The 26,452-nt window shown below is 49.2% G+C and overlaps 13 protein-coding genes across 13 annotated transcripts; 7 read left to right on the top strand and 6 right to left on the bottom strand.

Annotated features, from left to right (window-relative positions):
• Positions 1–1,059: 1,059 nt before the first annotated feature.
• On the top strand, positions 1,060–3,591 carry N7520_007252 (Zn(II)2Cys6 transcription factor; the record flags this gene model as incomplete). The annotated part of the gene is made up of 6 exons (XM_057141186.1): positions 1,060–1,255; positions 1,459–1,490; positions 1,543–1,663; positions 1,712–2,352; positions 2,403–2,585; positions 2,647–3,591. The coding sequence occupies 6 exons, from the start codon at positions 1,060–1,062 to the stop codon at positions 3,589–3,591; spliced, it is 2,118 nt and encodes a 705-aa protein (XP_056995192.1).
• Positions 3,592–4,102: 511 nt separating this feature from the next.
• N7520_007251 (lipase family protein) lies at positions 4,103–5,047 on the bottom strand (the record flags this gene model as incomplete). The annotated part of the gene is made up of 1 exon (XM_057141185.1): positions 4,103–5,047. The coding sequence occupies one exon, from the start codon at positions 5,045–5,047 to the stop codon at positions 4,103–4,105; it is 945 nt and encodes a 314-aa protein (XP_056995191.1).
• A 547-nt stretch (positions 5,048–5,594) lies between these two features.
• N7520_007250 (WD40 repeat domain-containing protein) lies at positions 5,595–6,850 on the bottom strand (the record flags this gene model as incomplete). Its single annotated transcript, XM_057141184.1, has 3 exons — positions 5,595–5,927; positions 5,982–6,568; positions 6,628–6,850. The coding sequence occupies 3 exons, from the start codon at positions 6,848–6,850 to the stop codon at positions 5,595–5,597; spliced, it is 1,143 nt and encodes a 380-aa protein (XP_056995190.1).
• Positions 6,851–7,148: 298 nt separating this feature from the next.
• Positions 7,149–7,807, top strand: N7520_007249 (U2 snRNP complex subunit MSL1; the record flags this gene model as incomplete). The annotated part of the gene is made up of 3 exons (XM_057141183.1): positions 7,149–7,207; positions 7,265–7,478; positions 7,529–7,807. The coding sequence occupies 3 exons, from the start codon at positions 7,149–7,151 to the stop codon at positions 7,805–7,807; spliced, it is 552 nt and encodes a 183-aa protein (XP_056995189.1).
• A 147-nt stretch (positions 7,808–7,954) lies between these two features.
• N7520_007248 (ATG3/ATG10 family protein) lies at positions 7,955–8,518 on the bottom strand (the record flags this gene model as incomplete). Its single annotated transcript, XM_057141182.1, has 3 exons — positions 7,955–8,146; positions 8,200–8,415; positions 8,468–8,518. Coding segments are annotated over 3 exons (459 nt in total), but the record flags the coding sequence as incomplete, so codon positions are not given.
• Positions 8,519–9,644: 1,126 nt separating this feature from the next.
• N7520_007247 (uncharacterized protein) lies at positions 9,645–11,495 on the top strand (the record flags this gene model as incomplete). The annotated part of the gene is made up of 1 exon (XM_057141181.1): positions 9,645–11,495. The coding sequence occupies one exon, from the start codon at positions 9,645–9,647 to the stop codon at positions 11,493–11,495; it is 1,851 nt and encodes a 616-aa protein (XP_056995187.1).
• A 1,534-nt stretch (positions 11,496–13,029) lies between these two features.
• Positions 13,030–13,937, bottom strand: pre4 (proteasome core particle subunit beta 7; the record flags this gene model as incomplete). The annotated part of the gene is made up of 3 exons (XM_057141180.1): positions 13,030–13,634; positions 13,708–13,855; positions 13,908–13,937. 3 exons carry the CDS (start codon positions 13,935–13,937, stop codon positions 13,030–13,032), a joined length of 783 nt encoding a protein of 260 aa, XP_056995186.1.
• A 507-nt stretch (positions 13,938–14,444) lies between these two features.
• Positions 14,445–14,774, top strand: N7520_007245 (uncharacterized protein; the record flags this gene model as incomplete). Its single annotated transcript, XM_057141179.1, has 2 exons — positions 14,445–14,517; positions 14,542–14,774. The coding sequence occupies 2 exons, from the start codon at positions 14,445–14,447 to the stop codon at positions 14,772–14,774; spliced, it is 306 nt and encodes a 101-aa protein (XP_056995185.1).
• A 659-nt stretch (positions 14,775–15,433) lies between these two features.
• Positions 15,434–16,269, bottom strand: N7520_007244 (HCNGP domain-containing protein; the record flags this gene model as incomplete). Its single annotated transcript, XM_057141178.1, has 3 exons — positions 15,434–15,808; positions 15,843–15,998; positions 16,204–16,269. The coding sequence occupies 3 exons, from the start codon at positions 16,267–16,269 to the stop codon at positions 15,434–15,436; spliced, it is 597 nt and encodes a 198-aa protein (XP_056995184.1).
• Positions 16,270–16,628: 359 nt separating this feature from the next.
• prs3 (proteasome core particle subunit beta 6) lies at positions 16,629–17,472 on the top strand (the record flags this gene model as incomplete). The annotated part of the gene is made up of 2 exons (XM_057141177.1): positions 16,629–16,726; positions 16,785–17,472. 2 exons carry the CDS (start codon positions 16,629–16,631, stop codon positions 17,470–17,472), a joined length of 786 nt encoding a protein of 261 aa, XP_056995183.1.
• Positions 17,473–17,716: 244 nt separating this feature from the next.
• On the bottom strand, positions 17,717–18,586 carry N7520_007242 (pre-rRNA-processing protein PNO1; the record flags this gene model as incomplete). The annotated part of the gene is made up of 3 exons (XM_057141176.1): positions 17,717–17,773; positions 17,833–18,467; positions 18,520–18,586. The coding sequence occupies 3 exons, from the start codon at positions 18,584–18,586 to the stop codon at positions 17,717–17,719; spliced, it is 759 nt and encodes a 252-aa protein (XP_056995182.1).
• Positions 18,587–18,880: 294 nt separating this feature from the next.
• On the top strand, positions 18,881–21,080 carry N7520_007241 (mitochondrial distribution and morphology protein; the record flags this gene model as incomplete). Its single annotated transcript, XM_057141175.1, has 3 exons — positions 18,881–19,613; positions 19,667–20,877; positions 20,949–21,080. The coding sequence occupies 3 exons, from the start codon at positions 18,881–18,883 to the stop codon at positions 21,078–21,080; spliced, it is 2,076 nt and encodes a 691-aa protein (XP_056995181.1).
• A 933-nt stretch (positions 21,081–22,013) lies between these two features.
• On the top strand, positions 22,014–26,184 carry N7520_007240 (GTPase-activating protein BEM3; the record flags this gene model as incomplete). The annotated part of the gene is made up of 3 exons (XM_057141174.1): positions 22,014–25,422; positions 25,480–26,085; positions 26,150–26,184. 3 exons carry the CDS (start codon positions 22,014–22,016, stop codon positions 26,182–26,184), a joined length of 4,050 nt encoding a protein of 1,349 aa, XP_056995180.1.
• Between the last annotated feature and the right edge of the window lie 268 nt (positions 26,185–26,452).

The raw sequence follows: 26,452 nt of genomic DNA, 5'->3' as shown, positions 1-26,452 counted from the left end.
ACGAAGTCTTTGGTTCAGGTTGACGGGTCATCCGAGCGCTAGACCCGCCTAGACCATCTCATTCCAAACCCCAATCTTTCCTTTTTTCCTATGTTTTTCCCTTCTTTTTCCTACTTTTTAGCCTCATTTCGATAGGTATTTTTGTGTTTTCCCCGCGTCTGTTCCGGAGCTAAGGGATTTCCTGGATTTTCCTGGACTTCTCTCGGATCCGGTATTCGTATCTTAAAACGCAATTGACGTGTTCCTCAGCCAGCCCTCGAAATTTCAAATACTCAAATCCTAAATCTCTCGCAAATCCCGAACCACTAACACTAGCTTGAGAGTGCGAGAACAATCCCAGCATAGAGTTGCTTTTTTAAGATTTTATTTTCGTTATTATTTCTTATTTTTTTCAAGAAATAGGATTTTCTTTCTTTCCCACATGGTTGGCACCTGCATGCCATCGTGACTGTTTTGGGTTTATTTGATTTTTTTTTCTCCATTTTTCTATCTCTTTCACTTGCCGAACGAACGAACTAGATCGTTGTTTTCCCTTTCCCTTAACCCCGATCTAGTGATTGTGACTTGTTTTCCCTTTTCCCTTAATTCCTTAGTTCCATTCCCTTCTCTCTCCTCATTCCCCCTTTCCCTTTCGGTACTTGCAGAGGGCAGATTCCACAGGTTCCCGCCACCCGTCAAGCCAGATAGGAACAGGGCTGCGCCATCTAATGCGTCGGTGATGCACCAACCCACTGGTTCCTCCTGTTCTTCCCTTTTCATCCTCGTGATGTGAGAACCTACATAACCCTTCAATTCCCCCCCCCCCCTCCGTTATTTCCCTTCCTTCTCCACCACTCCCAAAGAAAACCACTTCGTATACTTTCAAACTCTCTATTCTTCCTCTCTTTCCCACTTGAATACTTGAATTGCTCAATTCTTCTGAGAGCTTCTCCTCAATTGGTGTTCCTTCCCCGCAATTGCCGATCATCTTGTTGAACATTGCACTATACCATCTGTAAGTGTTTCAATCCCGTCCGCTTGTACATGACTAATTTTACCTAGGGCAATCCAGTCAGCCTTATGACCGTCACCAGTTTGGTCATGCAAAACCGTCGAGGCCATGCCTCCAGACCCCTACGACTCCCTATAATTGCCCCCAAGGAAGAGATTCTTGGGAAACCCGAGAAGAGCTTGGTTGCTCCCCCGCGCATACGCTTACCCCCGCGATCAAGAACGGGTTGTTGGTATGTTGAGGGTTCCACCCGTTGCGACAAAAGTACGAGCTAATCAACCATTCTCTAGGACATGTCGGGTGAGTGAACCTTGGAATTCCTTTTCCCCCCAAAAATCAAATTCAAAATGAATCAATTAAATTAATGAGACATTTTGGCAATTTACAGAGTCGAAAAGGTAAGGGCGTTCTCAAATCTCCCCCCTAGGAATTGTGGCGAGCATTGTAGGGCTAACATTCCTCTACAGTCAAATGTGATGAGGGACATCCACAATGCAATGTAGGCATTCCTCGGCTCGATCTGCCAATCCCACTAATCTCATGATTCTCAGCAATGTACTCGACTCGGCCATATTTGTGACTATCGACCTCGCCTGGCCTTTCGGGATGACACTCCCCGGATTATGGGCCGCATGGCCGATGTGAAGACCGAGGGGAACCACATTTGGGATCGTAAGTGTTGCTGTAGCCGTTTTCTACAACCGCAACTAACATGAGTAGTCTCATCACCAACCCCCAGTGAGGACAATCGATCCGATTATTTTTCACCCAGGGATTCCCTGCCGGCATTTGCTCTACTTACCTCGGATGAAGAAAGAGAACGAAAGGCTGAAGCTTCCAGCCCGGGCACGTACCATGTGGTCGTGGTTCCAGACAGCTTCTCCGCACTGCCGGAATATGCAGATGACCTGACGGAAAAGCCTATAGTGACAAGTACTGAAATCAGTAGCTCCGTGGCGAGTAGTCCCACAGGCAATTTACCAACCCACAACCCCAATGACCCCAACGTGGTCATCTTGAGGACGTTTGAGGACGTCGCCCGACGATCTCCCTCAGCTGGTCGAACATCCCGGATTTCACCCACTTCGGAGATTTCTGATCCTTTCTGTGCTCTCTCCCTGTCCCCTGTCCTTGGCTCCCTCCCTTCCCCCGTCGTTCTGGAAGACGAGAAATTATCCTTTTTTGATACATGTCTCGACCAAGAAAGTCAGGATAACGCGCTCTTTTCTCATTTCCGTCATGTTGTTTGGAAGCAATTGTTCCCCCACGATCGTGGACAAGACGACTCATTTGGTCTGGAGAGCAGTGGCATGACATTAAGTGTCGATTTCATTGAGCGCGAGGCTGCTCTCTTCCCTCCAGTGAGTCCAGCTTTACTCAGTGATCGTTTCGACATACTAACGTTGGAAAGCTTTCCCATGCCATCATGGCCGTCTCAGCCCTCAGTCTCTCGCATAGTGGCACGGGCCAGAATGTCGATGCACTGCAATACTACCAGCAGGCGTTTCCTTCTCTGCAGACTAGCCTTCGTAACAACGACGATCTCGTATCGGATGGCCTATTTCTAACCCACTTTTTACTTTTGATCTACGAGGTAAATGATATCATCTTCAAATCAATTTTCAATTTGATTGTGATGTTAACTTTCTTTGCAGGTGGCCGCCGCTGAACCCCATGGCTCAAATCTCTGGTCCCATCACATCTCTCGGTTACTTCACATCTCTTTCCTTCGTCGAAATCACTTTGGCCGAGAACCTCACCCGTTTATCATCTGGTGGATCTGCCACATTGATCTGTACGCTCTATTGAGCGGGGCAGGAGATGGAGAGTTCGTGCGCGCCATCATCGATCACCAAATGCTTCCAGGATCCGAGTGTCTCCTCTACCCTTCGGTCGCAGAAGGCTTCAGCGTTATTTACCCCGAGGAGCATGACAGCTTACCGATCATGATGCGCCTCTACGCGGATACCTTCAGACTAGCCACCCAGCTGGGATTCCTCGCAGCTCAGCTCCGCCGGGAAAAGCAAACCCTGCTTGTTTCAGAATTCGACCAGCGCACTAAGGAAGTGCGCGATTTGCGCCAGGCCTTTGGACGTCTGTGGGAAGCCCCTGACGTTTCCTGGTACCACCAGCATCAAGAAAGCCTTCCCCGGCGGTCTCAGGAAATCATACAACAGTCGGCTACCCTCTTCCACGTCTGTCACTTGTTTTCATACAGTAGCATGTGGTCTGGTCAACGATTAGAGTCGGAGTTCAGTCCCGATGGAGAAATTGACCACCATGCGTCGGAAATTTTGCGGATTGCGGAGCAGACGACAAATACCCGCCGTGCTGATCGTCACTTCCTTGTGTTCCCGCTCTTCCTTGCTGGTGCCACTGCTTCGGCTAGTGGTCTGAAGATGATGGCTATGGAATTAATGACAAGCATGGAGGATGAGGAAGATGGTATGGGCCGCAACACAGCGACAACCCGGGCTATCTTGCAGACGGTTTATGAGCGACAATTGGAGCGTCTAATGCGAGTTGGTCACACCTTAGATGTAGACTGGGCAGATCTGATGGTCCAAGAAGGACTACAGATGGTTAATTTTGGTTTTTAGGGCTTGGATGAATGGATTTCCGGGGGGGGAAACGGCGCATATCTTGTGGGGCATATCTGGTGGGCACTGTATTTGTTGATTTGTACTCTTTGCGCTGTTTATTGCTGTCTCTTTTGGGCATGATTGATGATCGATGTATGTTTATGTATCTAATGCCACTATACGTTTTTGAACTTTCCAGACTTGTTCTGTTTCTGTTTCTGTTTCTGTCTCTTTCCATACAATCACACCGATGTATCGCGCTGTATCATCACTTGCATCAGCGTCTCGCCCAACTAAGCGCCTAAAATCTGACGACCCTCTTTTGGCTGTTTTCGTCGTTTTGGGTAAAATTATTATTGTTTATCATTGCTTATTTTCCCCAGCCAGCCACAGGAACAGGTTCATGCCCAACGCCACCAAATTGGCATTGAAAGGAAAAGGAGAATTACAAACTCAATGGTGAATTAGAGAAGTAGATACACATAAGCCACGTAAGGCGATATCATTAAAGTGAAATATGTTGTACGTATTATCCGGTCGGGTCCCCTCCTGGGACACATAAACCAATGCGCCAGAAGTAATCCCGATGTGCATAAAAGAGCTCCCATAGACGATATCGAGCTGGGATAAGAGACCAGTCCCAGCGACGAGGATATAGCGGAGCTGTCGCATCAGAAGAGGCACAGTCTAATCCAAGTAGATCCCCCTGCGTCCCGAAAACGACTTGGTGCTCTGACTCTACACTTCCTTGTCCCGTATGTGAAGGACACGGATCCGGGTGGGTACTAAAAATATCGAGAGGGATGCGGGCATCCCGATACATATCCAGCAGAAGAGCGGAGGCGTCTGAGCCTGCAATACACTGTGGATCTTGATCTCCTTGGCAGATTCGAAGGTCTTCAATAGAAGGTGGGAGGTCCAGCTTTGAAATAAAGATTTCGCCAGCGTGGGCGGCATAGCCCCATTCTTTGAGCGGGAGAAGTGGGATTGGGTCATTGATGTGTGTCACTCGACGGAATGACCGGGTCACCCGATCACTACCCATGTGGAACTGCTCGTCAAGAAAATCCACAAATTCTTGATTGCCAACCATCGGCTCTCCAAATGTCGTCACAGATGGGTTCCATCCCTTGAGTTTCATCTCTAGCCCTGCCAAAGCGGCAACGGCTCCTCCAAGGGAATGTCCGACTAGGGTTATTTCGTAGTCTGGATAGTTCTTGCGAGCATCCGAGAGCTGCGGTAGCACTGTAGAGCGGGTGTTCAACCAAGAATTCATGAACCCGGCGTGAACGGTGCAATTCTCGCATTTTCGATCTAGAAGCGATCCATTCTCGGGTTCACCCAGATCGTCCCCTGGGTAAGGTATATAGGCCTGAGGATATGCCGAGAGATCGATGATAGCGTTGGTGATGGAATAGGTACCCCGAAAAGCAAGGATGATGCGCTTCGCGTCCGGGTTGTGCGAAACGGCCATGTACCCACATGAATCAGATAGTAGAACGCCAGTGTTCCATGTCTACCAGATGTAAGGGTTTACTTGTCTAGGTTTGAATTTTACTTGACAATTGGAGAACTCACTGTAAGTAATTGTAGATCTGGAAATTCAGCACAGTGGCTGAGGCACTGGAACGGGGTTTGGACGCCAGTGGTCCCCACACAGTATGCGATGTCTACTAGTCTAGACAGCTCTTCGAGGGAGTTGAATAGTTCACTGGGAATCAGTCGAGTATCATTTTTGGGCGATGTTATGCAAACAGCCACACATATGCAATGCAATAGCGCAAGAACTGTACAGTAGAACATGGCGTTTAAGTTGAAGAACTCAGGTCTGGTGAACAAATCAAGGTTCAGGTGGAAAATCCGGGGGAGCTGCATGGTTACATAAGCGGTAGTTAGTTCCGAGGTACTTTACTGATGTACATGTACTGCATAGTTGAACTATAAGTTGATGTAGAAAGGTATGGAATTTGTCTCTATTTGATCCGGAATATACTGGCTAACTTGTTTGGTTAAGATGAAGTCTAGGTGGACCAGATCACAACACGGCCATCCACTCCGCTCGCTAGGTGCAGGGTTAGTATAAGATCTGACCAATTAATAGGAGGGAAATTCTTACTGCTGAACGAGCGCACCTGTCCGTCAGCCACATCATAGGCACGGAGTGTGTTCACGGTGTTCTGGTGAGTTGACTTGAGCTTGGTGTCCACCTGGGACTGGCCTTTGAGATCCATTTGACGGAACATATTAAGCGCAGACTCCTCACGAGGACCCGCACCAGCTCCAGTCTGCTTTTCCAGAGATCCAGCAAGTTGCCATCCGTTTTCATCGCCCTTGAAGCGGAAAGGCTCGCAATCCTAGCAAAGGGTGTTAGACCCCCAAACCATGCACATATATACGGAGAGACTTACGTGACCAGCGGCGAGGATTTCATTCTCGCCATTCCAGATGAGACTGTTCAATGGCAGAAGGCGGGTAGAGATGTTTAGCATCGCCCGGGGTGGTTGTTCGGGGGCGCTGGGGTACACGACCGTGACACTGCTGTCATGTCCAGTAAAAGCGAGAGCATTTCCACTCGGGGAAAATGCGACACCCTGGATCCAGCCAGCGGAGTCATTCAAGTATTCACCACAGATCGTGTTGAAGGGCAGGCGCTCACCCCAGGCACTGGGCTCAGGGCGGTTGTCGATACCCTTGATAAAGCTGGAGAAGACTCGGGCATGAGAGTCGGTGGAGCCTGCAGCGAGCAGAACCGAGTTCGGATGCCAGGCCAGAGTGGTGATGGTGCTGCGAATGGGCTTCTTCAGGTGCTTTGAGATCCACCAATCGTTCTCCTCCTCGAAATAGCAAACAGCGATGACGCGGGCTCCGGAACCGACAGCAAATTTCTGCTCAGAGGGAGACCATCTGACAAATGTCGCAGCTCTGTTGATTCGAAGAAGGACTAGTGTAGGCTTCCAGCCAGTGGGGGTCTTCTCCCAAACATACGCATTGCGATCTAGGAAACAAGTCGGTCTTAATAGGGAGTAAATACAGTGAACAAAATAATAGACTCACCTTGAGAACAGGTCACAATACGACCGCTGTTGGGAGCAATGTCAACACTAGTAACAGTCTTCTCATGGCCTTTCAGTTCATCACTCATTTCGAACTTGTTGCCTGATGTCTGATACAGCTCCACATTGTTTTCGCGGGCGACAGCAAGAGTTTGCCGGTCAGACGAGAAAGAATGGTCGGCAATGGGAGCATGGAAAAGATGGTGAACTTGAGGAGAAGCCATTGTCAAGAGTTACGACAGGAGGAGCTCTCTACCGTCGAGAAATAGGGTACAGGGAATAGAGTGCAGGTAATCAACAGCTGGCGATGACGCCTCCCGGTGGGGGATCCACGGGGTTGTGTATTATGTCACCCATCACATGACCAAAATCGTTTTTACGCAGTTTAGAGATCCACTCTTGCAGCACAGGCACATTATTCCCCCGTTGAGCTTCATTTACCTTTAGGCGCAGTCCTCGCCTCTTCATTGATTTTCCATGTCAATCGGACAATAGCCCAGAATCTTTTTCTACTCCCACAATATGGCTTCCAAGGCGGCTCGAGGTCCGGACGCCAAGGCAGTTGGACCTCCCAACCAAACGTGAGCTTATCCTTTGATCACATTTGTGGTGGCATCCAAAGCTAATCAGAAAGCAAGACTCTACTGCACCAATTTACCAGATAAGCTCACAAAATACGATCTGCGGCTGTCACTCTATACCCTATTTTCAACCTACGGTACCATCCTTGACGTTGTAGCGATGAAGACCCAGAAAATGCGTGGCCAGGCCCATATCGTGTTTAAGGATGTTCAGGCCAGCACACAGGCGATGCGCGCTCTTCAAGGATTTGAATTCTTTGGCAAGGAGATGGTGAGTCACACGCAAGTCCCATGAAAGAGCATCAGGCTAATGGCGAAAAGAAAATTGTCTATGGCAAAGGAACTTCGGATGTTATTGGTCGACTCCGTGGTACATATATTGCGCCCGCCACGGGGGCCGGGCCTAGCGGAGTTTCGACTGATCTTCAAAAGTCCATATTCAGTGGCCCACCAGGCGCCATCCCTGCACGACCGACCGAGGTCAACGGAGAGTCGCACGGTACCAAGCGAGCTCGGGAGGAGGAAAGTGATGAAGAAGAAGCTCCGATGGAGGAAGACAGCGACGTGCCCATGGAAGCCTCATCTGATGAAGAAGATTAAAGCGTACCCAGCAGGAAGATCCCCCTTCGACCGGGGGGAGGGGGAGGATAGGGGGGGGGGGGGGGGGGAAGCAAGGAAAACTCCCGAGGCTCGAAATTATTTGATTCCCTTTCTTTTACAAAAAACCTGTATTTCGTGACCTAAGTCTCAGGATAGTCCGGTACTATCAGAGGCAAGCAGCTCGCGTGGGATGTGCAGGTTCACACAATGACCTACGAGACCGAGCCAGATGAGAAGATACGTCCCAGGACGGCTCCGAGCGTCAGTCACCTGTACCATGGCGTTGGCAGTGTTGCACGGGTGAACAAAGAAGGCCGGAGTATCCGAATCTGGATGATACTACGAAGATATGAGCTCCTGGTTCTGGTGTTCACAAAAAGCAGCACCCTTACACCAAAGCTGATCCCACCCATGATTCCCACACTCTTCAACTCTTCTTGGTAGTGTTCCGGGACCACATACCGATAGACAGCATCCAGACCCACCGGGCCATTAGAATGGTGCCAACGCAGTGAAAAATACAACACGGGGACCTGATATGTGGGGGAAAACACAATATCATAATCTACCTGTAATTTTGGATTAAGATCGGTACGAATGAGTGCTTCCTGTAGAACAATTTAGATGTAGATCACTTTTTCTTGGGGAAGGATTGCCGACCGGATCCTCATCCTCTCGTATGTAAGCTTCATGTTCTAGATCGGAGTCGGTCTGTATATTCACGTATCGTGTTATTCGAAAGCTAGGATTTGTCTAAGCGACAATGATTCATCTACGTCAGATGGCATATTCCATAACACTTCCAGAAAAGAAAGAAAAGCCAATGATTTATGGGGGGGAATTTGGTACTTATTTGCCAGATGCAAGTACCAGGCAAGGGGGGGGGAAGAAGCTCTCATACCTGTGTGATGGGTCGAATAGACCAGGTACTTTGGGCTGAAGTACAGCGGTCGGCTAGATCTCGACAAGCGGTCTCAAACTCGACCGGTAACAGGAATGGGAAGATAGACAGTGCCATTCTCTATACCGGTTGCAGTAAATGAGGGGAAGTGGATCAGGGGATGAAGACGGGAAAAGTACAAAGACAATCAAGTTTACGTTGACCTGAACGCTTGCGGCTAAACCCGAACCAATCAACGACTTCATTTCTCCCATCAATGGCTTTTTCCGCTTGCAGTACTTTTGACATGTTTTCTTTTCTAATTCCTTCCCCTAAATCTTCTCTTTTCTTTTCTTTTCTTTTCCTTTTGTTAGGCCTTTTTCACAGGCATTTTGGAGGATTTTCCCCATTTCAAAAGTCTGCTCAGGAAGTAGCAATCACATCATCAAAGAAGAAACACAAAAACAAAAGGGAAAAAAAGAAAATATAAACACGAGAAAGTCAAGAAATTCAAGGAAATCCAGAAAGTCCAGAAAGTCAAAAGTCAAGTCAAAGTCAATCGTCTGGCTCGCAAAATCTATACAGGTTTTCTTTGGACGTAACCTTCTCCTTGTCCCTCCCGGACCAACAGACTCCCCCCAGCAGCTTCCAATCTGAAACATCCTTCCAACTCCCATCATTTCCGTGTGGAGATCATTCAGCCCACCAAACGTACGCTCAATTCCCAATCCAACGGGGCGTACGAGCTGGGGCTCGGATTGATCCCTCAGTAATCGGAGCGTGGCTTGACGTCACGATTCTATAGAGTCAAGAGCTCTTACGACCTCGTGGATTATCCCCCGCCCCCGCACTGGCCCATTTGTATATTACTTTGGTCATCACCCCCATGCAGTGCTGGTTCCTTTGAAGCCGAAGTCCGGGGAGAACAGAAGCAACTGAAACTACCATTGATGAGCCATGGGCAATCTTCAATCCATCTCAAATAAGAACGACAGCCGCCGTTCTAATCGCCTTTCCAAACCTTTGACCAAGAAACTGCCTCCTTCCCGCTCAGATTATGAGTCTCCAGAGTTATCCACCGGCTTGATTGGATGGCAGAATCCATGGGTTGGCTCCTCCATCTCCGAGGTGAAGAGTGCTCCCAGTCCCCACCCGAGGGAGGTTGGTCCTCTGTTCGAGTTAGAGCCAACCCCGGGGAGGCTGGAGATACCCGTGATATCGAATCTATCTCGTGACCCTCTGCCGCCGCGCTCCAGCTCTCTGTCAGCCGCCCCAGTCGGCAAAAGAGCCAGTCAGCCATTGATGTCGCCAACTTCCTCGTTTTCAATCGTTTCGGAGCAGCCAAGGCGAGCGAATTCGGTTCAGATTGGTCTCCAAAGACAACGGAGTGTCTATGAAAATGCGATAGAAGATGCAACGTCCTCCAACACCCATTTCTTGGTGGGTAACCAACGTTTCTCATTAACCCGGCGACGCTCTTTGTTGACACGCCCTGGAGTGGCGACTCGACGAACTACTGGTGTAATCAGACGCATGCCATCACCCATTGGGGAGCCAGAGATGGATGATTCAGAGTCTACTCTTCTAGACTGGTCTCTACCTCCACGCCAGAGACCCCCGAGTCCTGCAGATGCTCGATACACTCAACTTGGCGCACTGAAATTGGGTTCTCTGCGGGTGGTCAACGGCTCTGCATCTCCATGCCCGAGTGAGCGTGTTCCTCTTGCCCGATCTACCATTGGTGGTCCCGGGCTTGGCCTGGAGGCCATCCAAACAACCTGTGCGGCAACATTGGAACCTTGCTCGGTGTCCGGGATGAAGAAGTCAGACGATGTTCCAGGGAGCCCATTTTCCTTTGAGAAGTCTCCTACAATCGCAGTGCCTCCGCGAGGAGCGGCTATTCTTAGAGAACTGGAAGATGAAGGAATTGCAATGTGTGAGGAGACCCCTCTTGAGAAGTGCCCCACGGAAGTTGGAATGGATCGGAGCACCTCCCGATCACTTAACAAGTCCGATAGCGGCTATAGTTCCGCCACCTCATTCCGCTCGGGTCAAGGAAGCCGAACAAGGACGTCTCTCGACTCGCAGACTTCGGTATCTTGCGCTGCGGACGAGAAGATCCAACTTCATCCCACCCTTCAGGGAAGAGTGCCCGGAAGTTTCTGTCAACCAAGTCATACTTCTGATCGCTGGTATGATACTAATGGTGTCAATGTACAGTTACGGCCTGGGACAAGGGCACGTCGATCTACACTGTGTGCACCTCGATACACAGAATACTCCACCCAGAAGGATCTCACGGAGTTCAGCAGTTCACCATATCCCTTTGCTTTCCAGAAAGAGGAGATTGTGTCCAGTGGAGGGTCTTCTTGCGCGGATCGTTACTCTGTAACGACAATTGGTACGTGCTACAGCTCGAGCTCGTCGATCACGCTGGAGACCGCAAGTAGCTCTCAGCAGAGGACTAGCACAGAAATCGTATCTGGGATGTATCGATCTGCTTCCGAGCAGCGCCTTAATCTCAACGGAAACGGAAACGAAAAGCACAAAACAGAGGTTTCCCACTCCCGGTCCCGAAGCCGACGAAGCGGTCGAGTTTGGCACCAGAGACTTGACATTGATGTGCCGCCTCTACCGACGATCTTATCTCCAGATCACATTCAAGTTGGAGAAGAAAATGCTAGAGAGTTTCCTATCTCTGAGCCCCGAGGCCGGCCCCGCAACCGTAGCCAGGGCCACCGCAGGCTAACAAAAACACGTCAACGGCCTGATGTTCATATGACGACTTCTCCTTTTTTCCTTGGCTAATATGAATGACTGTGTATTTGGGGTTGTTTTCGATATATTTGGTTCATCGGGTTTTATCTCATTTACAAAAAGGTTGGTGTCAGGCGTTGGACTTGGATTTTCCGGTGCTTTTGGATGGAGTTTAGTGAATTGGAATGGATATACCCTCGTTTGATTTGTCATTCCAGGCTTGATACACGGGCGTTATGAATCATTCGGCATGTTTCAGTTTAATTTACTGATGATACTAATGAAGAGCCAAATTTTTTATTTTTTTGGTTCAGCGACGCATCTGCAGTTTAAAGTTGCTTACCGCGTGGCCCAGCCATATTAAAGTAAGGGAGACAGTCTACCTACATAGTACAGAAATCACATATAACTGTTGATATATCACATACTAGCCTTTTTTTACTTTTGATCTCGCAAGAATTAATACGAAGTATCTCGTGTATCTATAACATGATTGGGAGCAATTGCCCAAAGGGCTAGAATGTGTCCGAAGCATTTGACTCTTCTTCAGAGGATGACTCAAAGCGTCTGATAACGACTCTTAATTGTCCAAAGGCCATGATTGTACAGACTTAGTGAGAACGGGGCGGTAGACACTTCGACTCCTTCAGCCGGTGCTTCCGGGGCGGCGATGAGACGCTTCCTTCTCGCTAAGTCTGCATAGTCATATAGTCTTCAGACAATTCAGTCATCATCGTACTCTTCGAGTCATCCTCTGAAGAAGAGTCACATGCTTCGGACACTTCTAGACCTTCGGCCAATTACTTTCTAGCTGTGGTAGAAAGCTTCCTCTGGACAAGGTCTGGAGTCCATGTGGAAGATTCAAATAAAGGAGAGGAGTAGAGTAAATCGATATTAAAGTTAAAGGTTGTACTCCAAGAGGCGGTGTGTGGAATACCGCTAAACAAATACCGATTCCCAATCGGGACTAGTGAGGGTACGTGTAGAAATTACCTCAGATTCATGTAGAGAACATGACTTATAAAAGGACATCAGCAAGGATCTTACTCAGATGGTTGTAAGCTACGTGGAAGCTTCCTAATTCCTTCGAATGTTGAGACCTTCATCGATACCTTGGTATTGATCGTATACAGATGATATGCTTCTTCGGGTACAAATAACATACTGCGCTGGGATCTGCTCTCTGACCGCTTGAACACTCTCAGTTAGGTCTAGGCTAGGGATTGCTTAAGTTTAAATGAAGGGCGCTCTTGACTTATTTCTTTCGAGTAGGTTTGCTTCACCGCGATGACCATAAATCCTGCAATCCACCTGGTCCAACATCCTCAGTGGCTTGGCGTATATGTAGCTATGCGGATAGAGCAAGAGCTCATTGCCTAGAGTGTGTATTTCCCTCGGTTGCTCAAGGGAATACCGGACCAAAGATATAAGTGATTTGTATCACTGAGAACTTCCTACTGGATATCATCTTCATTGTGACCACCTAACACCAAAGAAATGGCGATTCTGGTTGCAATCGTTCAAAATCCATTGAATTCTTCGTGTAAGTGACTATCAGGCAGGAAAAACAGACTCAAACCTGATATTAGTTTGTCTGGCGGCCATATCCCTTAATTCTCTCCGCAAATGCCCAGCTCTGTCCTTCGATCTGCTCGTCCTCCTTCAAATCAATACCCTCCTTGGTAATGACCGCTATCGAATATTTATCGATACTGCGGGCATCACGGTAGAACAGAACCTTCAAGCAGTCCTTCAAGGCTGACACTGCCTCCTCCCGGGTGATCTCTTCAATTGGTGTCTCTTCGGGGAACCGTCGTCGCAGGATGGGAACGGCGAGGTGAGCACCGAAACCAGTGGCCAGGTGGGGAGCGGAAAAGGTTGTACCCAGTAGGTCGGCTGAACTGAGGAACGGCGCGCCATCCGCATCGAAGCCTGCAACAAGGACATGGTTCCACAATGGGTTGAACTCAGAGCGCCGCTTATAGAAGACCTTGGCGAGATAAGTGTGCAGGTTCTTGGCGTTGAGCATGTTACCGTGGGTTGAGTAGTTCTCCCTGATATCGATGGATTCGAGCAAACGGTCAATGTATTGCATGTCGGACACGTCTCCACCGAAGCCGACGACAGCGTTTTCGCCGAAGACTCGCAGGCGCTTAACATCGGTGAAACGTGCCAGGGATCCGTACGAAGCTGGAAATTGATACAGCAGGTCAGGATTGATCTCGCCATATTAACTGGGATGCTGGGGGGCGGGGATGCGTACCTAGGTTGTCGGTGGCTAGCACGACACCACCGTTAAACTTCACACCGATGACGGACGTTCCAGTCACCGCTGGAGACGATGTGTGTGTCTTGGGACCCGTGGTCTGAAGATATGCGGGGTTGTAAGCGCCGTAGACATCGTTCCTGGGCTGTAATGTGCTGTTAGCAACGAAGCGACGGATTATGGCTGGGGATCTTTACTCGACCCCAGGTTCCTGGGAAGTGGTCCATTATCAGTCAGGAGAGATTTGGGAGTTTTTTAGAAGAAGAGATCCAGATAAAAAGCAAAATCAAGCAGCGAAGATGAAGAAAGTTGCAGCGTAGGGATTGAACGATGACGATGCACGGAGCTTAGGCAGGCGAAGCTGACGGAGCTCTGGATGACTAAGCCCAGTTCTCAACAAGTAGTTTGGAAAATGGAAAATGGAAAATGGAAAGTGGTAAATGGTAAATGGTAATCATTCTTGACTCTGTTAAATCTTTTTCTTCTCATATTAATATGTAAATCACACTCTTGTACCATATAGAAGTTGTGTAGACCATTGTTCGCGATATCTGACCCAATATGGTCATCCGTGTGCGCGTGATGCCCTATCTTCTTATTGGCAGAAACACTGTTTAACAATATTACGCTCATCCCTACGAAAGCTTGTCAATTAAGGAAGTTATAAATAAGAGATCTTACTCCCCTGCCCCAGTTCATCTCAACCCTCATTTTTGCTGTGGACCGCATATACCATGGCCTCAGAGCTGAATCCATTCGAAGCCATTGGATCTGCCTATCTAGAACTAGGTGAACAGGATTCACCGCGTATTTACGTTATCTAACTAAAAGGATGGAAGCGACAGCATAAAATGAAATCCGCGGCAGACCAGCTCCTTTACTTTGGAGTTTCCAATTTCAAGCACGCCAAGCCTGACCTCACTTTGCATCGAGGAACCAGCGCCAACGCACCTGTGGTGGCAAAGAGCAAACACCTCAAGCTCTCTAGTCACTTCAAATTAGCCTTGGAAGATTTTGATGATGTGGATTTTATTCAGTGGGAGGATATGACCAGGGAGTCTTAGTGGCACCAAACGTATCGCTTTGAAGTGAAAATGTCCAGTCCGCTTGAGGCTGGTCACAGGCAACGAGGCACCCTACTTTGGAAGCGAACACATTCGGTGAGAGTCAGTGGTATGGCATCATTGTGGAGTTCTCGGAAAAGCTGGTTGATAGGACAAAGGTGACCTTATAGCGGTCTTCACCAACAGGAGGTTTGTTGGTCAATGCGGAAAATTACAGATCCAGGATGAGCACGGGGAGTAGTTTGATACAATAGTTCATTTCTAAGATTGTATAATAGATTTGATCGACATAACAGGCAAGCTGCTGCCGCAGCTGGAGGGCGTACGAGGATCGTCATGCTATATTGTTTCCAATACCCATTTATCTGTTCTTATAATCCCATATTGGGGATCCTGGCATTCTCTTTACATTGAAATGCTTGCCAGTAGATCTTTGAGGTTGTACTCTCTATGTGCCTGGGCTTAAATTCGCTTGGGGAAAGCCTGGATTATAGGGGAGCAACTCCCATTGCATGGAGTGGTAGAGGTGCACTTAGTCGCGAGTGCAGAGCATAGTTGTTGAATCCGCGGCTCATCTTTGGCCTGCAGATGTATTCCGACGTAAGCAGGTCCGAATCTTGCAGAGATGATTGTCTTAGAGCTAAGGTCAATCTGCTTGCTCACGGATTGCCTTTTCTCTTGCTTTCTGTGCCAGAAGCAGGCCGGTTTGTAGGAGACCCGGAGACAAACTCAATGGAGGATCTCTGTCCAGACGCCTTCTTATCTTCCAATCTCTGCCGAGCTTCCTTCTGGACCCGGAGGAGCTCTTCTTTGAACGCCCAAGGGGGTAGATTGGAGGTATTCCAGAGTTCAATTGGTAAGGACGTATCATACTGTGCTTGCTCATCAATCCCGGCATGTTCCATCATTTTGATCAACAAGCTCGGGTTTTTCAGGGACGATGAGCTTGCCAGCTTTGCATTGAAATGGACGCCTTGTTTCTTGAGGGAGAGGAAATGCTCGAACTTGGCGTTTGCGGCAGGGTCGGGGGGATCCTGGGGGCGAGGGGGGAATATCAAGATTAGGTACTGGAGGAAGCGTCAAGTCCTGAATCAAAGCCCGTGATAGGGAGAATGGAGAGGTGCGACCGCCTGCTGAGCGATGTTCTGAGACTGGCGCTGTGTTCATAGATGCCGGGCCTAGCACAGGACCACTCGGGACTTCATCGGTGGTGCCTGGACTAGGCTGATTTGAATTATTATTGACTGTATTCTGGTCTATTTGAGATTGGAGCAAAGGTTAGATGAGGATGATCAATCGTGGTTAATTCATGTTCTCAGGGCAGGAATCACCTTGGACCTGATTGGACTTCGAGACCTCGAGTGGATATTTCTTTGGCTATACAAAAGTCTTAGCTAAAGACGTCAAGTGAAAAGAATCTGACTCATACCTGAGGAGCAGGAGTCTTGATCTCAACCTCATCCTCGCTGCTATCATATGCACTAAGACCGAGCATGATGCGGCCTAGACTTTAATCCTCCTCGGTAAGGGTATATGGGTTCTGTGTGCGGGGGCAAGTACTAAAAGAAAGAGGCTTTCAAATGTTCGCAGTTCCCTCATGTAATTGTACAAATTATTGGAGAGCTCAATCTGTAGAAAGTAAACCTTCGAAGATTGACAAGTTTAAAGACTGGAGCTGGGTGTTACATAAGCAAAAGGCAGCTACCGCATCGCGTCAGACACCGCAGAACATTGATCAGCCTTCTTCTCCCCCCAGATCCGACTCTCAACTCATTATTGACTTCTTTTCATTTCTATCACATCTACCTCTCCCTTGCAACAGATCTTCAACCCTGATACATCTTAAATTTCACAATGACGTCGCTTCTGGGTCACCCGGCTGGTGGTGAGAGTATTGGCTACTCCTTCTCTCAATCAACAGCTGCCCCTGTCAAGCAACATGGATTCTACCCGTAAGGGATATACCTTATCTGGGTGTCTTTTGATATCTGAAGCTTACGAGACTATTAGATACACCGACAACGGCGGTTCGACTCTCGGCATCAGTGGATCCGACTTCGCGATCCTTGCTGGCGACACTCGCTCTACATCAGGCTACAATATCAACTCTCGGATGGTTCCAAAGGTTTTCAAGATTGGCGGCGACGACGAGACCGGCGAGGGGGCTCATATTGTCCTATCTGTGGTCGGTTTCGCCGCGGATGGCAATGCCCTAAAGGAACGATTGGACGCCGTGGTGAAAATGTACAAGTACCAGCATGGGAAACCGATGTCCGTTTCTGCCTGCGCACAGCGGTTGTCGACCATCCTATACCAGAAGCGGTTCTTCCCCTATTACGTAACTGCCATCTTGTGCGGTCTGGACGAGGAAGGCAAGGGCGCTCTGTACAGCTATGACCCCGTGGGCTCATACGAACGGGAGCAATGTCGGGCAGCCGGTGCTGCAGCAAGTTTGATCATGCCCTTCCTGGACAACCAAGTCAACTTCAAGAACCAATACATCCCCGGCAGCGGAGAAGGACATGCTCTCGAGCAAAAGAAAGCTGAGCCTCTGCCCCAGGCTACAGTCGAGCAACTGGTTCGCGATGCATTCACAAGCGCGGTAGAGCGGCATATTGAGGTCGGTGATAACTTGCAAATGATGATTATCACCCGGGATGGAATCCAGGAGGTTTTCCACCCGTTGAAGAAGGATTAGACCAGTTCTCTCTTTAGCCTATTGGTCAACGACAGCTTTTTACTATGAGAATATGGAATATCTTTTTTGGAAATCCCATTTTTGTTCATTTGTACTCAAGGAAATATAAGACTTAAGTCACGTTTCCCAAATGGAGCTCTTAAACATCGTCACTCGGATATAGTATCTTTTAGAAAGCCCACACACTTAAAATGCACCAGAACGCCCATACCATGCCAAGGAGAATTTGAAAGAGATTATGAAATCAGAAACGCTCCTTCATGCGCGAAGCCACCGTTCGAAGGTTGCCGTAAACCTTGCCCTATTTTGAGAGGTTAGAAAATGAGTGGCTTGAGATCCCTATGCGTGGTGCAAACTTACCGGAGGGCTACCCAAGATCAGACTAACAATAGCCTCTCGTGCTATATGAATGTTCTTGAATCCACCAAGAATGTGAATCTTCGCATCAGCCAGGACAACTCGAGTCCGACTGGCATTCTCAATGGCAAACTTGGTCTTTCCATCCTTGCCAGCAATTCGGCCAATGGCACGGCCCAGATGCTCTCCATTCAGCGTCTTCACATCCTTGATCTCGAAAGTTTCGATGTAGAGATCATCCAGTCGTAGAAGAGCGATCGCGTCATCAATATCAAAGCCAAGGGTGAACGCCTTGACGAAGTCTGCACCCTTCTGCAGGGCACCCACATCGGTGGTGAATTTGGAGGTCCGCAACTCCACCGCACGGCTCTTCACGTTCATCCGCACTTGTAACTTGAGGTGCTCAACGATCGGAGGGCAGATCTTGGTCCAGTTCGCCTTGAGAGGGGTCATGCGGTGAGGCGGAACGGGAACCTTGCGATTTTCAACCCGGTAGGCGGCGCTAGTTTCCTTTGCGGGGGTGAAGACGGGGCGGCCTTCTTCGTCGATGCGCATTTCATTATCTTCGGGTGAGTTTTCCACAGGGTTTGACACGTCAAGTTCCGCCTGGACATCAATTAGAACTTCATCATCCTGGTCTTATCAATCGAGTTAGCGCATCTCTTCAGACCTTGAACTAGATTGACTCACCAGGTATCTGAGCCACTGGAATGCCTGTAGCTTCCACCTGTTGAAGGATAGCAGTCGGAGCAGGCATTGTGTGTGTGTGTGTGTGTGTGTGTGTGTAGGTGTAGGTATTGTGAAGATCAAAGAGAATGGGAAAAAAGGATGAATCTGTTATCGCAAAATTTATCGCCCCTCTACCAAAAGAAGTATTGTGGGCCGGCTTCCCGATTTTTCCCCTGTGGACCAACCCAAGTTGCAAACAGAACAAACAGCGGATGATTTCACCAGTTCCAAGTTATCCATATCAAAGCTACGAACTTACACTTCTTCTTTCTTTTTTCCCCCATATTTACCTAAAAGTCCCTCACAGGATGTAAAGATAGAGATGTCCGCCAATCTCGGACGTCGGCTTTTTACCCAATTTTGGGAATCGGCCCACCCTTTTTTCGGCCGCATACGACCAGATCGCATATCCGCCGCCGACGCCTCCTCAGGCAAGCTTCTCGACTCATTTGTGGCTGGTCCGCGGCGTTTGTCTACAGCTCCTAAATCTACTCAACTGACTAGACGATTCGCTTCGGGTGGCTTTCTTGCCCTTTTCTCTCCCAGCTACACTGCTGCAGAAACCAGTGCGGCATGCTTCATAACCTCCAAAACGATATCAACCCACTATCTCTGGAAGCGAGCTCTCCACACATCACGAAATGGGCAACACAACGGAGTACCTTCCGATGGTCATCAGGCCTCGAAGGGCGATGATTCCTCTCAAGCTGTCCAAGACACCGACACCACTACTCAAATTTCTCCTCCGAAGCTGCAAGCGCATGATCCGCATCCCGCACGGCCCTCGAATCGCCATTTAATGGATCGCCTACCGCATATACCACATTTACACCGACCAACAAAGGAGGAACTTTTGGAGGCGGCAACTGGTTTCTGGTCACGCCTTAAGGTGCGATTTAAGTGGTTCTCGATACGAAGTGTACGGCCCTTCAACCTTGACGAGATTACGGCACTATTTTCCTGGGTCCTTCTAGGTCATGTCGTATGGGTCGTAGTGGGAACAACCACATTTTTTTCCCTTTTGATCTTGGCCATCAACACCGTCTTCGCACAGGGTATGTGGATGATTTCCAACTGTCTCAGGCTCAAGTGCTAATTAGACTTTCAGAAACGCTGGCCGGATGGGTGGGCAATTACCTGACCAAGTCCTCTGGCGTTCAGGTTGTTTTCGAGTCTGCCATTGTGCCCAAGTGGAAAAACGGTGTGATCACTTTCAAAAATGTATTTGTTTCGAGGCGGCCGGGTCAAGGCACGGGCCATGTCAGTAAAGGTTCTTCAAAGACCGCTGCCGCTGCCGCCGCCGCCGCAGCCCGAGGTGAATCCGGGCTGGACGATCAACTCGTCCCCGAAGAAGAGGATACTAATTACACACAGTTTGACGTGTCACTTGAAACCGTCAACGTGACGCTGTCATTTACCAAGTGGCTGAATGGAAAGGGTCCGTTGCGGGATGTGGAAGTCAAGGGAATCCGAGGTATTATTGATCGCCGGCATGTTTTCTGGCCGGAAGATGATCTTGATCCCAAGTCCTACCGGCACGAGCATCACCCCGGGGATTTCGAAATTGACTCGTTCAAAATGCACGACGTATTGGTGACCGTCTATCAGCCCGATAACTTCCGTCCATTTTCAGTCAGCATATTCTCATGCGATCTCCCTCAGCTGCGGAAGCAATGGTTGTTCTATGACTTCATGTCAGCTAATATGATGTCGGGCTCCTTCGATAATTCTCTGTTCACTATCCATCCGCGCCAAACCAATGGCTTTACAGGCGGCCGATGGGATCAAGGCACAGAGGAAGATGGCAACACCAGTCCGTGGAAAAAACACAGCAGAATTCGTGTCGACGGGCTCAATGTCGACCATTTGAATCGCGGTGTCCAGGGCCCATTTTCATGGATCCATGAAGGCACTGTGGACATTGTAGCCGACATTATGTTCCCTACTGAGAACGATGAGAGCTTGGCGAAAGTGATGGCTGATTTCTATGATCGACTTGAAGCCACTGTCACCTCCAACCAGGATTCAGACTCTCTTAGCCAGCGAGCCGATGTCGATCTCGAAAATGTTTCCGATGTTGATAAGCGATTTCTAATGATGGACCTACGAGTTCAGATGAACAATGTTCGGGCCGCGGTCCCCATCTTCACTAGAGATCTCTCTTACATCAACAACGCTCTTATTCGCCCAATTGTTGCGTACATCAACTCCAAACGCACCTTCATTCCCATCAACTGCCGACTTGTCAAGCGCGCCGGTGATTTTGATGGTAGTTGGACCATTTTCGACAGCGGATTGATGGACGACCTGTCAGCTGCCGTGAGTTTACCGATTGTTTTGATCCCCTTTACATATGTTCCTTGGAGGCATACGCTTACCTATTCCCTTAGACCTATGATGCCTTCGCTCGGGACGTTATGGACGATCAAGCCCGCAAACGGCGATTCAAAAAAGTTGGATTTTGGTCTCTGCAGCTAGCAGCACAGGCTATCTTCATGGGCATGGCGGGCAACATCGCATGATTTATGTATATTTCCATGGTCTTTCTTTCTAGACCGGTAACACCTGGCGTTCTGGGGGAGTTTTTTTTCCATTTCATGTATCATAGTTCACTACGGGGGTTGCATTATGTGGAGTACAGGGTATTCCCACGGTTATAGTTATTGCTGGTTTTCCCCTCTTACATCTGGATGTAAAAGTCCTCCTTCACTGCTCCTTATTTCACGTGTACCATGCTGATCAATATTCAATCTACCGAGTTGCTAGATGAAGTAGATAATATGTATGATGTATACATGTGTGTACATATATAGTCAAGAGTATATGTTTGAATACTAGTGAAATCCGACAATATTGGATATACAATGCATATGCGTAAATAGGGTATTTCTTGATTTAGAGGCGAGGCTTGCACGTTCATTATCTCCACGAGGATGGAACCTTGGTATGTGTGATGTCTCCAAATCTATAATTCGTCTTTATTAATATCTTAATTACGGACTTTCTACTCAACATTATCTGAACGTATACATTTTGAAAAGGCTCAGTGTCAACCTTGGAATGGATCACTAACGGATCACCCCTAGGTCATACTTTTCCAACTGTCATCGGGGATCGTCGTGGGCTCCACCAAACAAGAACCACAGGGTAATTGGAGTCTATTTTCCCCCTTTTTCTGAAATTTCCGGCCTTTCTCCTCTTCCCCCCACTTAAAAAAGGGAAATATATTAGAAGAAACTAAATCCTAGTGACTTAGTGTTCATATTCATTAACTTTTTTGAGGGGAAGGGTCTTTCAATCTAAGACATTTTCTGGATCTTTCAAACCCCCTTTCTTGCCTGTTCCATTATTTATTAAGCTTCCCAGCTTCCGAGGACCCGCCTCTTCCCACTCCTGGGTCTTTCCCCCCCAAAACCTCCCCTCAATCCCTCTGATGCTGATCCCTGTGCGAAATCATGTCCCAGTGGCGAGGCAGTGAGGACGACGCGCCAGGTTCCAGCAAGAATCAAACCCCTCAATACCCGCCTCTCAACGGCCTTATTCCCCGAGATTATCTAGGCGCGCGATCCGAGGTGGCTTTACGCGGCGCTCCTGGTTCTCGGCATAATTCGCCATCACCACTGCACACTAGTTCTCTCCCAAAGTCACGCCTTCAAGATTCTCCTTCTCAGAGTCCATTATCACCTAGGTCGAGCGCCAACCCTTCTCCATCCCAGGACCGTTCGCCCATCTCCCGTATAGCCAATGCTCCGTTTCCAGCACCTCCTTCGAACCCTACCCATAATTTCTCGCAGTCACCAGACATGATGGATATGGAGTCGGGCAGCGTCGCCAAATCCGACGGCAGTATTTCCAAACCGCCTGGTGCAGCTGAGCCTGATCGTTCCGCCTCCTCCTCCGTGAGCTCTATAATGTCGGCCCCCGGAGATCGTCCAACCCACCGCATCATGCCTCGCACGTCGTCCATTGATTCTGCCATCTCATCCTTGTCGTCTGCTTCGCAAAAATCAACCTTTGATGCCAATGCGTTGAGCCCAGCGGACATTAGCAACCTCATCAATGCAGCTGGTTCAGCGGAGGCTGTCATTGTATATCTCCTAAGGGAGAAGCACCAGGCAGCGTCTCAGAACTCGCAGCTTTGGAAGCTAGTGGACAAACAAAGGACTCTCATCTTGGGTCTTAACAAAGACCTTGAACGCGCTTTCAATGAGAAAGAAAAGTACAAGAAGAAACTGAAAGAGCTCCAAGACTCCACGCCTCCACTCCCAGCTGCGAATCCCGGAAGTTCACTTGCTGGTTTAGCTGGAGCAGCCCAGTCCCAGCAAACTGTCACCGGTCCGAGTGGCGAGCAACAGGGTGGCAGACGGCAGACCCCACAACCAACTATCGTGCCAGTCCAAACCGCATCCCGATTGACCCTTGAAAGCAACGATCTGAGTCCCACAAGCAATCTATCGTCTCCAATTGGAAGCGACGGGCAGAAATTTCCGCACCCGAATCGCAAGCCCCCACCGGCGCCCCTTGACTTACGATTGCCAAGTGATAATGTTCGCAAAGTTCACAGTGACCCAGACTCGGGATCCGATTACGGCGAATCACAGGATGAAAGATCAAGCCTTGATCGCGGAAGGAGGAAGACCAGAGAGGAAGATGATCGAGATCGGGAGGCTATAAAAAATGAATCCGACCCCCAGGGATCTATGAGCACGGCTAAACTTGGGTCATCTCACTCCTCCCGGGACACAGCTACGTCTGCTAGCCCAGCAGCAACTGCTTCCCTCGAGCTTGCCACGAGATCACCACCAAAGGTAGGCCCATCTGGCTCTCTCGGATCCATTCTCAACTCTCGGGCGAATTCTTCCCTTCCCGATGGACGTCCGAGCTTCCCTAATCCTAAAAGTCCCGGTTTACCATTAAGCCCGAGGCCAGAGGATCGACCTCTTGGTTCGCCTTTGCCCCGCATGCCCCGAGACATCAACTCTGTCACAAGTCAATCTATAACTGCAGGCACCAATCTACCTGGTTTACCTCTTTCCCCGCGAGCTGGCAATTACCCAGCGCATATTGGCCCGATGCCATCAATCGATCCTGCCGTGAAGATAGACAGCCCGAGGTCCCTGCGCTCTTTAGGATCCAGTATCTTCCAGGGACTGGTGTCGGACGAGTACCCTGGCTTACTGTTGCCTCCTAATGCCCTTCCTGTGATTCAAGTGCAAGTCTCTTCATCCCGACTTCGACCCTCCAGGAATAGTTATATGGCTTCAAAACCGCTTGAAGAGGAGCCTGTGTTTACTCTCAGCGTGATCTCTCGGGCTGAGATGTGTGAACTCTGGCGAGTTGAAAAAGTCATTGCTTCTTTGCCTCAGCTAGATTACCAAATTCGCCAATTGGTCACCTTCACTGGGAGATTACCGGATCGCGCTATTTTTAGTGGACACTCCCCTGCTAAAGTAGACGCACGGCGTGCCGCGTTGAACGCGTACTTTGACAATCTCTTAAATACACCCATGGATGAAAAAGCGGCCCTGGTCATCTGTCGGTTCCTTACAAGCGACGCCATCGAGCCACGAGACGATGAAACTAGCCTGCTAAAAGACAATGGTTCGACGCAGCTTAATTTGTCTCGGGGGTCTGATGGAAGGCCTCGAAAAGAAGGCTACCTAACAAAAAGAGGTAAAAACTTTGGTGGATGGAAAGCGCGGTATTTTGTCCTTCATGGACCCGAGTTGAAATATTTCGAGTCTCCTGGTGGCCCCCACATGGGTACTATAAAGCTGCATCATGCCCAAATCGGCAAGCAGTCGCAGAATCCTAGCAGTCAGGGTAATCCTCCTGGTACTGATGAGGATGCCGACAATCAATATCGCCACGCCTTCCTTGTATTGGAGCCGAAGAGGAAAGACTCCTCGGCCCTTGTCCGACATGTGCTTTGTGCAGAGAGCGATGAAGAGCGCGATAGATGGGTAGAAGCTTTGATGGAGCACGTCGAGAGTCCTTCAGACAACGATAGTCGGGGCAGTGCATCCAGCAAGGGCCAGCCTCAAACACAGGGAAGACAGCAGCAAAACCTAGACAATGGAAGCAAACCGGTGTCATTACCCAACAGTGGCAGCAGAAAGCCAACCAGGAGCATTGAAAGCCCTGACCAGGAGTTTGCGGCCCCCGTCCAAGGATTTAGCTTCGATAACACCATCGCGGCAGAGCCTCCCATATTCGGCTCCTCCATTGAACAGGCCCCTCGATCGCCCCGTATACCGGCTACGCTCTCGACAGACTTCCGAGACTTGAGCCAATCTCCCGTTGAAGGCGCCTTGCAGTCACCCAAGACCATCTCGGGACCTACCAATGGGGCCGTGATCCAGGACGTGGGAGCCTGGGGCAACAAAACCACAATGTCAACCAAGGAGAAGAAACGCAGCATCTGGGGCTTCCGCACTCGGTCCTCCTTCGATCTGGCGTCTCAGGCCCCAGCTGTCAACGACCTAGCTGCAACCAGTAACAGCATCCAAGCGGAACGGAAGGATCCTGTCAGACCTGTATTCGGGATTCCCTTGGCAGAGGCTGTTCAGTACTGTGCCCCACTTGGAGTTGATGTGGAGCTTCCGGCTGTTGTGTATCGCTGCATCGAATATTTGCATTCCAAGGGCGCGGCGTTAGAAGAAGGAATCTTCCGCCTGAGCGGCTCCAATGTTGTGATTAAGGCCTTGAAGGAGCGATTCAATACCGAGGGTGACGTGGATTTTGTTGGTGGAGATCAGTATTATGATGTTCACGCCGTCGCCTCTCTCTTCAAGCAATACCTTCGAGAGCTCCCAACCACGGTGCTGACTCGGGAGCTTCATTTAGATTTCCTTCGGGTTCTCGGTATGTTTATTCACTGTCTCTTGTGGGAGAGAGTATAAACTAATGTTTATTCAATAGAGCTCGACGACCGCCAGAAGAAGGTCACAGCCTTCAACGCTTTGGTTAGCCGGCTGCCAAGGCCAAACCTTGTGCTACTGCGGGCCTTATCATTGTTCCTGATCGAGATCGTTAACAACTCTGACGTGAACAAGATGACCGTTCGCAATGTTGGCATTGTTTTTGCCCCGACTCTTAACATTCCCGCGCCGGTGTTCTCGATGTTCCTTACGGACTTCGATAGCATCTTTGGGGATATTGGATCGGGCCCAGGCCCAGCCATTGAATTAACAGTGGATCACAGTCTATCTCCTGATGATGTTCGCTCCCCTCGTCATCAGATGTTCTCGGACATACCAACCCCATCGTATAATCAGACGTCATTCCGAGGTCAAGCGGACGCACCCAGTGGTCCTTCAGATACCTCCCGAGCCGCCCATGACACAGGCTTTGCTCCTTTGCAGCCCAGCTATGACCAGCCAACCTACAGGAGTGACGCATATAGCCAACACCAAGGCGCATCACCCTCCTATGGTTCGTTAAATGGCATGTTATCTCCCGGTTCAGACGATACACGCTCAGCCAAGACAAAGAGGCGAGAGAGCTCAATGCTCTTCATGGAATCCAGTATGTACTACCAGCACAAGCTTTGCGGAATGCCTTCTAACTCTTCAATTCAATTCTCATTCAGACCCAGGAGATCTTTCCTTCTACCAAGACAAATAATTAAACCACCCAGGCAGTCACAAGACATGCTGCCTTTGATCCTCCCCAATGTCTTTCTAATCCTCGGTTATCGATGACCCCCCTTTTGTTTACCGATCACGATTTGCACGCGGAATGATGACTTTCACCCACTTGGCACCAGAGTCGCACGGGAATGTTTAATGATAATGGTAATTAGGACGAGGTTACAGTAATGAGGCACGATCCCCGAGCTGTCTTGGAGATCTTTTGTTTCTTGATCTATCGTTATACCCCTTCTTCTGCTTCC

The sequence above is a fragment of the Penicillium odoratum genome, assembly GCF_028828045.1.
Source record: "Penicillium odoratum strain IBT 22623 chromosome Unknown utg000005l_segment0_segment0, whole genome shotgun sequence".
Classification (NCBI taxonomy): domain Eukaryota; kingdom Fungi; phylum Ascomycota; class Eurotiomycetes; order Eurotiales; family Aspergillaceae; genus Penicillium; species Penicillium odoratum.
Note: the sequence above shows the minus strand (reverse complement) of the source record. Positions and strands in the feature narration are given on the sequence as shown.